This window comes from Schistocerca americana, chromosome 6 (assembly GCF_021461395.2).
Source record: "Schistocerca americana isolate TAMUIC-IGC-003095 chromosome 6, iqSchAmer2.1, whole genome shotgun sequence".
NCBI classification, from domain to species: Eukaryota; Metazoa; Arthropoda; class Insecta; order Orthoptera; family Acrididae; genus Schistocerca; species Schistocerca americana.
This window is the reverse complement of record NC_060124.1, coordinates 81513885-81528758: the sequence shown is the minus strand read 5'-3', so window position 1 is coordinate 81528758 and position 14874 is coordinate 81513885. Positions and strand designations below refer to the sequence as shown.

Genomic DNA, 14874 nt, shown 5'->3' with positions numbered 1-14874 from the left:
TAACTGCACGGTGAAGCTTAATGTTCAAGTTGCTTGGCAACACCAATCATGGATTACATCAGCATTTCCTTTCTCACATCTCTCCTCTCCACAACGGCCTAAAATATTCCCTCAAGTCCACCACCATCTATGGTGTGAGCCACTTGTAACTCATTCAGTCACTTAAAATGTCAATAGGAAGAAAATAGGACGAAGTCAAGCGAGATATTGAGTAAGAACTTAGAATCAAGGTAAACCTTACTAGGAAGAAATGTAAAATCAGGGAATTTTTAACATTGAGCTTACGCGTTTTTCACAACAGGGGCTATGAATTTATGGAGCAGAATCATGAAAAACATAAAATCAGAGAATGGAAAACTGAAGTTCCCTGTATTATGAAACTTATCTATGAAGCATGTAGTTGTTATTATGTAACAAATTATAATTTTCTTGACTGACAGTGATTAACTTTGAAAGCACACTATAAAATAAAGTAACAGAACAACTGCTAGCTAAGAGACCTAACAGTGACCTACAAACAACAAAGTCAAATACTTGAAATTTCAAATGCTTCCAGCAATCCATTACCTTTGTTTTACGGTGTGGTGGCATTATATGGTGGGAGCAGCTTTCTGCTACAGAACTGTCCATTACCAGCTTGCAGAGCCAGAGGTAACGATTTTCATCTTCAGTACTGGCAGACTGACTGAGCTGTTCCTTCAGTATCTCCACAACTACAAAAAATACAGCAGTGTGGTCATTACTAAAAGACAGCCAATTTAAATAATAATTAACAACAGTATGTTAATGAAAATATAAACATCCTTAGACAGGCATCATAATGAATGCTAAAAAGAGGCTCGGGTCTCCAGTATGTTTCGAACAACACACTGACAACATACCAACAATATAGACTCCACCCCTCCCTGGAACACTGTGTGTATAAACTGAAAATGCCAGATGGTTAGCATTATCTTTGACATAGCTGCTGGTAAATCTTTCGGGTCGTGGTCCAAGAAACTCTTCTGTTCCTGAAATTCGTCCAGGACTGCACTGGACATCCTCAGAAGTGTTCTTCCGCTGAGTCTTGCTGACTCCTGAAAGGTTTACCAGCAGCTATGGCATGCGGTCGTGAAAGCCTTTATTCTATAATTATGTTTAACAGCTGATTGCAACACAGATGGGTAATGGTGGTAGTTAGTGCAGTGTTGGTTGCCGCAGAGGTTGGGTGAATTGTGTTTCCTCAATATTTTTCTCACATTCAAAAGTCTAAAATCAATTCTAGGCACAAAAAAGGCAACCTCTTCTACTGACACATATACACTTGCTCAAATTTTGTCCTGTCTCTGCACATAATAATGAAAACATTGACTATAAACTAATCAAACAATGGAAAATGCAGGATGGAATGTAACAATATTATGAGAAGGAAAGTTGCGCATGCGCACACTCATGCGTATGTGTGTCTATTGCAGGCGACGGCCAATGGCAGAAAGCTTTAATTGTGAGAGTTTTTGTTGTGCCTATCTGCGACACGGCATCTCCACTATATGGTGAGTAGCACCTTTCCTTCTCATAATATTATCATTATGAACTAAGATGCCCATGGTAGAAATACTTCCAACATTTTTCTAGTTGGGTAAGATCTCAATACTGTGTAGCTTTATGGGTGCTGATTTGCCATACCAAAAGCATTAGACTTTAATACCTATGATCAGGAAGTATTTGAAAGCACCAAGTTGGAAAATCGATAAGCATATTAAAAGGAAGGCTATACTTCAAACAATCCTACAGCTATTCAATAGTTCAAAGGATAAAGAAAATCAGTATGTGCCATTTTTTCAAGCTTCACCGCACCTTTTACAGCAGACACTTCAGCAAGTAAACTGTACAATGCTGGTCCAGAAAGTAATGTTACTAAAACTGTTAACAAATAATTTACTTAGGAAACAGTACAATGCATCAAAAGTCTTGAAAATAGGACCATGATGGCAACAAAATGAGAAGGTGCAAATAACAGCATATCTTAAGGCAATGGGTTCTGGTGTACATACTTAGGCTTTGTTAAGAGTTCAAACAAGTCCATTGTTTTCAACAACAGTAAAACGTGTTAAAGTGCAGGGGGTCATAAGCTCAGTGGTTGATCTGAAAGCCAGACTGCTTTGTAAGGTTGGGTCTAGTATGGTACTGTTTCCATAGTCACCATATATGCCACAGATTGTACCCAAATCTAGAGACATTGTCTTCACTGTACTAAAACGTGATGCAATAAGTACAGTTAAAGTTTTCTTAAGGCACTGCTGAGGACATCCAGTGATAGTCATGTTCTATCATTCACTCTCATACATAAACATTTACACAGAAACATGAACAATTATATTTTGGAGTGCCATCTCTGCACATTTTAAAACAGGCACAAAAAGACAGTTACTACTTCAATATTTTATAATAGGTATGTGTATAGGCAATACGATTCACACTAAAATTAAGATATGAAAGAGATTATGAAACACTGACTTTAAAAAAGACAATTAATTCCCTAGCATAACTAAAAACTCAGTGTTACCATCAATTAAATCAGACAGTTGACATTACAGATCCTGATAGTTGCCATACTGAAAAGAAGTTAGTTAGTTACTTGCATGTTTCATGGATCATTTGCACATTAAATCATAATGACATGGAATGACTCATTTCACATTTGTACTGTACATTAACTTGTAGTTCGTTAGTTACTTAGTTAGTTACATGTTCCATGAATCATTTTGCATGATAGATCGTAATGAGGTGGAATGAATATTTTTGCTTTCATATTGTAAATTAATTTGTATCTATTCAACGTTTTTAAGGTCTTTTCCCAAAAAGAAGAGAAAAAAAAAAAAAAAAAAAAAAAAAGATACACAGATGTTAATAATTCCTACCCACCACCTTTTCCACATCATAGTAGAAATTCTTCTACTGAATAGAAGAAGTTGTCAAGGAGAAACTTTCTCAGTTTGTTTTCAAATTTTATTTTGATGACTGTCAGACATTTTATATCAATGGAAAAGTAGTAAAAAATTTTTGATGCAGCATTGTGCACTCCTTTTCGTGCTAAAGAAAATCTTACTGTGGAGTAACGAATGTCATTTTTCCTTACTGATGAAGGCTGTTTCCAAAAGCTCTATGTAAGTGTTTTTTCATTATGGCTGTTTGCAGCTTAATGTGTCTTCTTTACAGTAAGTAGCAATCTGTCTTTTCCTATGTTGTTCATTTTTCCTTCTGGTACTGTAACAAAGTACATCGTTGTTCCTTTTGACCTGTAGTGGGTTATTTACAATGAACTTCATGAGGGGAAAATATATATTGTGAAGCACCAGTCAGAATGACCAACTCATTAAACAGATGTCTACAAGATCATCATGGGTGAGTACCAATTAATATTGTTACAGCACATTTTTCATAAAGATGAGTTACACCAGAACATAATTACATAAGACATTACTGAATGGAAATTAATTTCTAACATTTGCATTTCAAGTACAATGTATCAATAATAGTGCAGCACATGTTACGTGCCACAGATGCTCTCATGACAGAAAGAAACTGTTGTACAAATACCTTCTTTTGAGAAGGTTGTATATCACAATTTCATAATTTCTCATGACGTAAAAATATTTGTTGTTTTCCCGTGTGTGTGTTTACTATGTATCATCAAGTAATACACTTGTTATCCTCTGTGTGTGTATTTACTATGTATCATTAAGTAATACACTTGTTATCCCGTGTGTGTGTGTGTGTGTGTGTGTGTGTGTGTGTGTGTGTGTGTGTGTGTGTGTTTACCATGAATCATCAAGTGATACACTATGTATAATAGAAGAGTGACATGTATTTAGCACGTTTCACAATACTTTGCAAGTTGCCTTAAATTTAACATAACTTTTCATGTAAGAATGTTGCGTATCATGTAAAAGTACACGGTGAAATAACATTCTATGTAAAGACTACCTATTCTCTATTAGAATGGTAAAAATAATAAAAGTATTAACAGAATACATTATCTGACACACAGATTTTGTTCACATAAAATTCCCTGTACATCATGGTGTTTACACATATCTAACTAGATCCTAATTTTCCCTGATTACAGAAGCAGCACCTCTTTAGCCAATAAAGGATGCACCAACCACATTAGCACCAACAATCTGATTGAATTCACTTAACTATGACATAATGCACTAATAACTATGCATGACTGACACTTGCAATGTATTGAAATACTGTATTTGGATCATCTGCATCGATCTTCAACAATGTACCAGTAGTAGTTCTCACTGTTATGTCACAGTTCATAATTCCTGCAAGGACAAGAACAGCAATGAAGTCATTTTGGCTCATTTTCTTTGTACTTAAACATGCTTCAGATATCAGATACTTCCATTAATATGTAATCATGACAATCATTACTCTTCTTTTTTCACAGATAATACAAAAGTATTGTCCCAAGACTATAGTGCCCCAAAACAATAAACATTTGCTCTACTGTTGTAAAATACTCTGTCAAAACAAGGCACTTGCTCAAAAGTATCATTGTCCAGTTGTTGCTCTGCATAAATCAGCCAGACCGTACATTACTTTAGTGTAAATGTTTACATCATAATGATATACAACGTTCTTGTACGTCCACTTCCAATGTAGCTTTCTTTTTTTTTCTCCCCAGGACTGTCTCTGCTAGATGTAGAAATTTAAGACATGCTTTTAATGATACAATAACCCTTAGTGTGAAATTTAACTTCAGCCACCTCTGCCCTTTTCACTGATATACAATATTGTTCCTAGTTGACCAACTTGTAAACAGAGAAAAAGGCATCTGTTGCTATGGTAGCTTGTCTCATGTGCTGTACCACTTCACTTCTAGTGAAAACTCAACTTTGTCAAAAATGTGATGTATGAGGGCTGTTCAAAAAGTAAGGTGACTTTTCAAATTGTGCAGGCAACGTACATAGAATTAACAATCTTTTTTATTGTTTTTTTTATTGTTGGTACACATGTTCTAAACATATGTACACAGTCCCAAGTGTACAGCATACTTCGTTTGTTTTGACAAATAGAAAAGTTAGATGTGTTTTAGTGTGCTTTATGATTTTCGATTATTATAAAAATGGAGCAAAGAATTTGCATCAAATTTTCTGTGAAAAATGGAGTCAAGTGATCTAAAACACTTGAAATGTTGACACTGGTATATGGTGAGTCCGTTCTAAGTAAAAAATGTTTACAAATGGTACAAACTCTTCCAAGATGGCCGAGAAGATGTCAATGACAAACCTCACTCTGGACACCCCAGCACAACAACAGATGATAACGTCAAAGCAGTCAAGAAAATTGTTTTGGAAAAAAGAGAAGTTGCTGAGAATGTTGGCATATCGGTCGGCTCGTGTCATGCAATTTTTCCGGATGTTTTGGGCATGAAACGTGTCAGCGAAGTTTGTTCTAAAACTTCTCAATTTTGATCAGAAGCTTCATCCAGGAGTTCTTGAATGACATCAATGATGATCCTGATTTGCTCAAAAGAGTCATAACTGGTGACGAAATATTATGACATTGAAACTGAAGCCCAATTGTCCCAATGGAAGCAGCCCGCAAAACCAAAACAAAAAAAAGCACACCATGTTCGGTCAAATGTCAGTTCTGCTCACTGTTATTGTTATTGTTATTATTATTATTATTATTATTATTATTATTATTACTATTACTATTATTATTACAGTCGCATAGTGCATCATGAATTTTTGCAAGGTCATGCAGTCAATAAGGAGTACTACCTTTATGTTATTTACCATTTACGAGAAGCAATATGCAAAAAACGACCGGAATTGTGGAAAAATAATTCATGGCTTTTGAATCATGACAATGCATCTGCTCATTCATCATTGCTTGTGAGAGATTTTTTGGCCAAAAATAACACAACAATCATGCCTCAGCCACCATATTCACGAGATTTGGCCACCTGCAACAATTTCCTGTTCCCAAACTGAAGGAAGCTATAAAAGGACGAAGATTTTAACGATTGAGGAAATAAAAAATGCATTGCTGAAAGCACTCAAGGCTGTACCAAAAAGAACTTATGCGAAGTGCTTCGAGGATAGGAAGAAGCATTCTATTGTATCTGAGGGGGATTACTCTGAAGGGAACAACATGAATATTGACGAATAAATAAATATTTTTTCATAAACATACAAAGTCACCTAAGGTTTTGAAAACATCTCATACGGCCTCCTTTTAGTGTGGGTTTGATATATTTATATTTACCACAGTTGAGAGTAATAGAGAGCCTATGTGGCGCGTAGGAAAACAATCACACACAAAAACCTTGTGTATGATTGTACTGCCGAGGCAAATTACAGAAGATATGTTTCACACTACAGTGGCTTATTCCCAATAATACTACATACCTGGACAGTTTCACCTATTTATGCATTAGATTATATCTGCTTATATCTGGAGCCCTATGAACCAATTTTCCACACATCATCCTGAATTTCACACTGACATTAAGGACAACAATCTGCTCACAACCTACAAAGTTAGCAAGATCTACTGCATTGCAAACAGTAAAGGTCTGTGGGTGTACCTTATTGTTTTTTAGTACCGCTGTCAGTACATATGGACTACTATACATTGGAATAATGTGTTAACAAGAAATAAATTTGCAGCTATGCCGACTGAAAATTCTGCCATGAATGAACATGTATTCACCCATTTCAGTCACAAGCAAGTTCTCATTGAAATTAACAGTTATTACAGTTATTTAATGTGGAGACATATAATGTGCAAACATCTTTCACAGGAAGACTACAAATCAATTAAATTATGCTGTCACTGCTACACCAAATTATGCTGTCACTGTTACACCAAAACCCTGGGGCAGCATAAATGCTCAAATTTAAGCACAACACAGAATAACAAATTGACACTGTATCAAAATAATTTTGTTCATTAGAAGCAGCTGTAGTCTCCTAATGTAAAATAACAGAGCATATGGCACTAATATTTGATTAAGCTGGTTATTGGCATAAATGAAACATCAGACAATTGAAAGACCACTCATTATCACAAATGCTTGAAAATTTATGCTACTGACTGTAGTTATGTGACAATCTGTGGAAGCCCAAATAAACTGGTCACAAGACATTTGAAGGCTTTCTCAAAACAAAACAGGCAGGATTATCAGAAACATATAAAAACAAAATGTAGAATTGGTAAAATTAAAATCAGGACATATATTCTCCTAGATAAAAACTTAACAGGAAGAAAATTTGTATAATGCCCCAAGATTTCAGGTATTGTCAATGGAACAGCACGACCAGTAATAGTAGTAGCAGCAGTAGTAGTAGTAATAATTACAACAATATCAAATCTCCATTGTGGTCACATCGCCAGACATGTGGCACCAAGTGATATGTCATCTGATTCTTCTCCAAACATATGCTGTTGCAATTTTGATAGTAAACATATTCGTGATGCATAAAATATCTCTTGTAGCATTTGTTGCTGGTGTCTGATGAGCACCTCTGTAACACTCTTTCACTAACTAAACAACCCCATGATGAATGGTGCAACTCTCTGTTGCATCTACTCGTCTATTAATCCTGTCTGATAAAGGTCCAAGATTGAGGAGCAATACTCAAGAATCAAACTAGTGTCTCGAGAGCCACAACTTCTGTGGATGGGTATATTTCCTTAAGATTCTTCCCATTAATTTCAGTAAGGCATCTGTTTCTCCCGCTGTTTTTATGTACTCATTCCACTTCTAATCACCCAAACAGTACTTGTAGATGTTTTATGGTTGTTATTGTTTGCAACCTTATCTCTCTTTTGGCCCACTAAGAAAAACTTGGAGTTCTACCCACTATGGAGTCCTAAATACTCTGTAATGTCATACTTTGTTCACCAACTGACAGCGCAGCACTGTACCGGATGCCTTCCGGGAATTGATGTGCATGGCACCGATCTGCTTGCAAATATCTGTAGTGATCCAGGTCCAACTGATGATCAGAAGGTGCTTAGGTTTGCAGGACCCCTGCTGCTCATCTGTCTGGTGATTATTCTTGAAAATAGGAAATGTTTGACATCCTTTGTCACTCCAGCAATCTACAATAAACTGTTACTAGAAGGGAAGCAAGTTGATTTGCATACTCACTACCGAATCAGACAGACACCTCACTCGGTCCAGATGCCTATCCACTGAAAATCAAATTTAGCAGACACTATTCTGCAATCTATTGTTCCAATATCTGCTATTTCAGTATTCCTGCAACAATGTGCTCACATTCTGGTGAGGATGTGGATGATGTTTAAAAGAGTTACAGAAGCTGATTAGTAAATTTGTGTCAATATTTGGAAGTACCCTTCCTAAAAAGTTATCAAAAATCCATTAAAAAAGTAAGCCATGGATAGCTAAGGGAATTAAAATCTCATGTAGGAATAAGAGGAAAATTTACATTAAGGCCTGAATAAGTCAAGAGTTGATATTACTTGCATACTACAAAAGATATTTTAATATTTCAAGGAAAGTCATTAAAATGTCCAGAAGTATGCACATCCTGGCAGAAATTAATAATACAGATGTTGTTGTTGTTGTTGCTGCTGTTGGCTTCAGTCCTGAGACTAGTTTGATGCAGCTCTCCATGTTACTCTATCCTGTGCAAGCTTCTTCATCTCCCAGTACCTACCTCAGCCTACATCCTTCTGAATCTGCTTAGTGTATTTATCTCTTGGTCTCCCTCTACGATTTTTACCCTCCACGCTGCCCTCCAATGCTAAATTTGTGATCCCTTGATGCCTCAAAACATGTCCTACCAACCGATCCCTTCTTCTAGTCAAGTTGTACCACAAACTCCTCTTCTCCCCAATTCTATTCAATACCTCCTCATTAGTTATGTGATCTACCCATCATATCTTCAGCATTCTTCTGTAGCACCACATTTCAAAAGCTTCTATTCTCTTCTTGTCTAAACTATTTATCGTCCACGTTTCACTTCCATACATGGCTAGGCTCCATACAAATACTTTCAGAAATGACTTCCTGACACTTAAATCTATACTCGATGTTAACAAATTTTTCTTCTTCAGAAACGCTTTCCTTGCCATTGCCAGTCTACATTTCATATCCTCTCTACTCCGACCATCATCAGTTATTTTGCTCCCCAAATAGCAAAACTCCTTTACTACTTTAAGTGTCTCATTTCCTAATCTAATACCCTCAGCATCACCTGACTTACTTTGATTACATTCCATTATCCTAGTTTTGCTTTTGTTGATGTTCATCTTATACCCTCCTTTCAAGACACTGTCCACTCCGTTCAATTGCTCTTCCAAGTCCTTTGCTGTCTCTGACAGAATTACAATGTCATCGGCGAACCTCAAAGTTTTTATTTCTTCTCCATGGATATAATACAGATAATAAGATTAAAAATATATGGGATACTGTCAAATACGAGACAGGACAATCAGTCAGTGTACAAGATACCACAACAATTAAACTAAATGACAATGATATGACTGACAATTCACAAGTAGCAAATATTTATAACAAATACTTTCTAAATGTAGCAGCAAATATAGGATTAAATGGTTCAACTGAAGATCATTCCACAAAACATTAGGCTATTAGATAGAGAAAAATTCTAAAATAACAAAAACTCATATGGTTTGACAGAATTTTAAACACAATTCTGAAATGTTGTTCCAACTTCAGTAAGTAATGTGCAATGTGATATTTTCCAGATGCATTAAAATATGCAATTGTTAAACCTCTTGATAAGAAAAGTGTCAAGAAACATGTAGAGTCTAGTTTCCTTACTGAAATCATTTCCTATATATTCAAAAAAGTAATGTACTCAAGAGCTGTCTCACATTTAATTATATAGAATTTACTTAGCTTATCACAGTTTGGGTTCTAGGTCTGCTCGACTGAGAATGCTATTTATACCTTCTTTCTGAAATAGTATAAGCCTTAAATAACAGAATATCACAAGCTGGTATTTTCTGTGACGTTTCCAAAGCATTTGATTGTGTAGATCATGTTACTCTCTTCAAAAAACTCTTATTCTAGGGAATCAGTGGCATTATACACAGTTGGTTTCAATCACACTTCGAAAACAGAACGGAAAAAATTGTGCAGAATATATTGAAAAATGAAAATGAAGTTAATACTTTTTTGCATGTGATACTAGTGTTACATAATAAACCTTGCTTTTTTCCTTTAACTCACCACTTTAAAGTGCTGAGTGCATGAAACTGAGCAGTAAGACTAATACATGGTATACAGCCGTGATCTTCATACATGTACCTCTTCAAGAAGTTAAGTCATTTTGACTGCACCATCACAATACATATATTCGCTAATGAAATTTGTTATAAATAGTCCATCACAATTTGAGAAAAATAGTGATGTCTATACCTAAAAGGGTGTAAGGTATGTGATGCGTCTCAAACAGCCTCTCCATACAAATGCCAACCTCACCTTCACGAGTTGCAGCCAAGGATTGCTGCACGGTACACCCTGTTACCACTAACGAGGATATGGCGACCGAGTATCTCCCGGAATAAGGAGATACCCTCTACCAAGCGAAACGGCCTCCTAGGAGGGCAGATGAGCAGGTAGAGGCAGGGCACTCTCTTGTCCTTGGGATGGGAAACTGTCCCTAAAGGCGGAAGAGCCACATGATGGCCAACGGCATAGAATGAAGAAGGCAAGGAGAAACCACTTCATTAAAGATCTAATTAGATTTCTCAAGTATCGGCAGCCATAATATGAATATGAAACAAGCTCTAGTAAAAATGCAATCCGGAGTAATAGCCCCTCATTCGGTTCTCCGGGAGGGGACTACCAGAGATCTCGTTTCAACAGTTCATAGGAAGAAAGGAAATAAAAAGAGCTATAGTAGAATTGGAACGTGGAACGTCCGCACCTTACTGCAGATGGGGAAGCTCGAAAACCTTAAGCAAGAAATGAAGAAAATGAAGTTGGATATACTAGGAGTGTCTGAAATGAGATGGCCTAACTGCAGAGATTTCTGGAGTGATGAGTACAGGATAATTCACACAGGAACGATAGAAGATAGACCTGGAGCAGGTGGGGTTGGAGTAGTTATGAGTCGAAAATTGGGGCAGAGAGTGAAGGGATATATACAATATGGAGGAAGGATAATACTTGTCAGTCTGGATACCAAACCTACAGAGATGGTTGTGATACAGGTCTATATGCCTACCACAAACCAGGAGGATGAGGAAGTTGAAGCTGTATATGAAGAGTTAAATGGAGCCTTGAGAGGAATCAAAGGAGAAACAAATTTAATAATCATGGGAGACTTGAACACAATAGTAGGAGATAAAGAGGTACAGCCAGCTGTTGGACGCTACAGCCTTGGTAAAAGGAATGATAGAGGAGACCGACTTATAGAATTTTGTAACAGGAATCAACTGATAATATCGAACACGTGGTTTCAACATCACCCCCGTAGAAGATACACCTGGAAGTCACCAGGGGATCAACTAAAAGACTCTAGAGCATACGCAAGCCCAGATATTGTGAGCCGAAGATACACCTGGAAGTCACCAGGGGATAGAGAACGATACCAAATTGATTACATTCTAGTCAAAAATAGATTTAGAAATCAACTAAAAGACTCTAGAGCATACGCAAGCCCAGACATTGTGAGTGATCACAACGTGGTTGTTGCGGAATGCCGACTCAAGTTCAAATGCATAAGGAAGAAAATAGGAAATGGAAAACTGGATATAGGGAAGCTTGGAAACCGTGAGACGCAGAAGGAGTTCCAAGAAAGGGCTAAGGATCTAATTCAACAGCATCCTATAGAGAATGTAGAACAACATTGGGAAAATATGAGAGATGGCCTAATAAAAGCAGCTGAAGAGATAATTGGAAAACAAAAACCTGAAAAGAGGAAGGAGTGGATAACTGATGAAATAATACTTATGTTTGAGGAAAGAAGGAAGCTCAAAAATAAGGGAAAACGGCATACCGAGTGCTTAGGAACAAAATCAACAGGAAGTTGAAGCAAGTAAAAGAAAGATTCCTTGAAGACAGATGCAAAGAAGTTGAAGACCTTCTGAAGAAAGGGAACCTTGAATTAGCATACAAAACAGTGAAACGCTTCTTCTCAGGAGGACAAAGGATTAGATGTAATGCCCTAATAAGAGAGGATAATAAGATGGTGTATAATCATGAAGATATAGCACTTACATGGAAGGAATACCTAGAGAAATTATATGGAGGCAACGTACAAGATGACATGATTGAAAGTGAGGACGAAGTAGATAAAGATGAACTAGGAGACAGCATACTAAGGTCTGAATTTGATCAGGCACTACAGGCACTTAAGCATGGAAAAGCACCAGAAATTGACTCATTGCCTGCAGAAATCATCAAAGCAGCTGGAACAGAAATAAAAGATAAATTGTATAAATTAATCTGCCAAATATATGATACTGGAGAGCTGCCTGAGGACTTCAAAAAGTGTATTATTGTTCCATTACCAAAGAAAATCCAGCAAAATCGTGTGCACAATACAGAACCTCAGCCTAACATCACATGCATCAAAAATTTTGACGACCATCCTCCTCAGAAGAATTGAAGGGAACGTGGAATGCATGCTCACAGAAGACCAGTTTGGCTTTAGAAGAGGGAGAGGTACGCGAGAAGCCATTATGGCCCTAAGGCTCATAATAGAAAAAGGAATGGAAAAAGGGAAGGACACCTACATAGCATTTATTGACCTCAAAAAAGCCTTTGATAAGGTTGAATGGAAAAAACTATTCCAGATATTGAGGGAAACTGGAGCTAAGTACAAGGACAGGAGAACGATATGGAACATATACAAAGAAGAGGTGGCAATAGTCAGATGTGGGGAACATCAACAACAAGATAAAATTAAACAGGGTGTGAGACAGGGGTGTGCACTCTCCCCTGTCCTCTTTAATATGTACATACAGAAAGCAATGGACGAGGTCAGAGAAAAGTTAGGACAAGCTAATGGAATCAGGATCCAGGGAAAAATAGTTGATATGCTGCGTTTTGCGGATGACATTGCTGTCCTAGCGGAAAATGAGGAACAATTACAAGTAGTGTTGGAGGAAATGGAAAACACTCTTGCTACACGGTACAACATGAAAATTAATAAGTCAAAAACAAAAATCTTAGTTGCAAGCAAACAAAATAATCAAGCAATTACGAATATAAGGCTGAATGGAGAGAAGCTGAAAGAAATACAAGACTTTGTCTACTTGGGAAGCAGAATAACATCAGATGGTCGTAGTAGGAAAGATGTAATAAGTAGAATAAATCAGGCAAAGATTGCATTCTATAAAAGGAAAGGACTCCTCACATCAAATATGATAAGTCTGTCGTTAAGGAAGCGGTTAATAAAGACCTTTGTTGGGAGTGTGCTTCTCTACGGCAGCGAAACCTGGACACTTGGAGAGGACGAAAGAAGAAGGATTGAAGGATTCGAAATGTGGTGTCTGCGAAGGATGTTAAAAATTCCATGGACGGCCAGGATGACAAATGAAGAAGTCCTGCAGAGAGCGGAGGAAGTTCCAGTTCTTTGGAAGACGGTCAAGAAGAGGAGAGATATATGGATGGGACACATTCTGAGACATGAAAGTCTTCTCCACACTATAATGGAAGGCCTTGTGGAGGGCAAAAGGGCAAGAGGCAGACCTAGAAGAAAGTACATAAGCCAGATAATGCAGGACCTAGGATGCGGAAGTTTCACGGAATTGAAGAGGCTGGCCGACAATCGCACTGAATGGAGAGCTGCTGCAAATCAATCTTAGGATTGGCAACTTAAGAAGAAGATACCTAAAACCCCAGAGGAAAAATTATCTTTATTACCCACTCTTAATGTTGTAAACAGCTCAAAAAAGCAGTTCAATACACTTCAAGAAAAATTTTTGATCATTTGCCCAGTAACAAAAAATGCCTTACAGGTAGAAAATCAAGTTTTAAATCTAATCTGAAATCATTTCTCTTGGACAACTCCTCATATTCCACAAACTAAATTCTTTAAAAACTACTAGCCTGTAAAAAATACCTAGTTTTCAAATGTAGTAGGACTAAAAGAATAATATATTCCTCAATGTTAAAACTAATCATGTTTGCGTATCCTGTAAACTGAATCATTCCACATCATTTTGATAAAATAATTGTTCAAATTATCTACAGAACATGTAACTAACTAATTGATAAAAGACAGCAAGCCCAATACAAGATGATAATAGAGTATGACAGAATAAAAAATACAATAAACTCTGTAGTTAACAGTCTAACAAAATAAATTGGAGTTAATAAGAAACCTTGACACAAAATCAGATATAGAACTTTTTTCCTTGTTTATCCAAAGTGTTAAGTTTTCTCATTTCCCCTGAGAAATAGTAAATACTTACATTTTCAGCTGTAATGAATTCTCACTAAGCATAAGCACCCTCCAACATACTGGGCATGATTTCTGTATTTTGTGCTACATTCTTACTTTTTAAAGATGTGGCACCATGGGAAGTAAAGCCACAAGCATAGAAAATATGACTACAAAGTTGTGGTGAGTTAACAGAATTCTAATGATAAAGGCAACAAATCAGTCATTTTCCAAATCATGTCTGTTGATTTTATTTCCCGTCACTGGTACCTCAACTGTAATTGTTAATCATATCTCAATAAAATGACTGATCGAGATCAATGAATTGATGTGGTTCATTCTGACTACTAAGTGATTACTGTCTAATACCCGAAAACACTTCATTGGCTGTTTATTTTGAGAAATTAGGAGTTTATTACAGGTCTACGTCCAAGAGCACAGTTTTTCCCCACAATATAAATTAAACACATAACTGATC

General features: G+C 36.7%; 1 protein-coding gene across 1 annotated transcript in view; it reads right to left on the bottom strand.

Moving 5' to 3' along the window:
* LOC124619972 (lysosomal-trafficking regulator) overlaps positions 1–14874 on the bottom strand; it is a 594456-nt gene that overhangs the window by 402219 nt on the left and 177363 nt on the right. The window contains exon 17 of the mRNA XM_047146635.1: positions 568–713. Within this exon, the coding sequence (XP_047002591.1) occupies positions 568–713 (146 nt within the window). The remainder of the gene's footprint in view (positions 1–567; positions 714–14874) is intronic.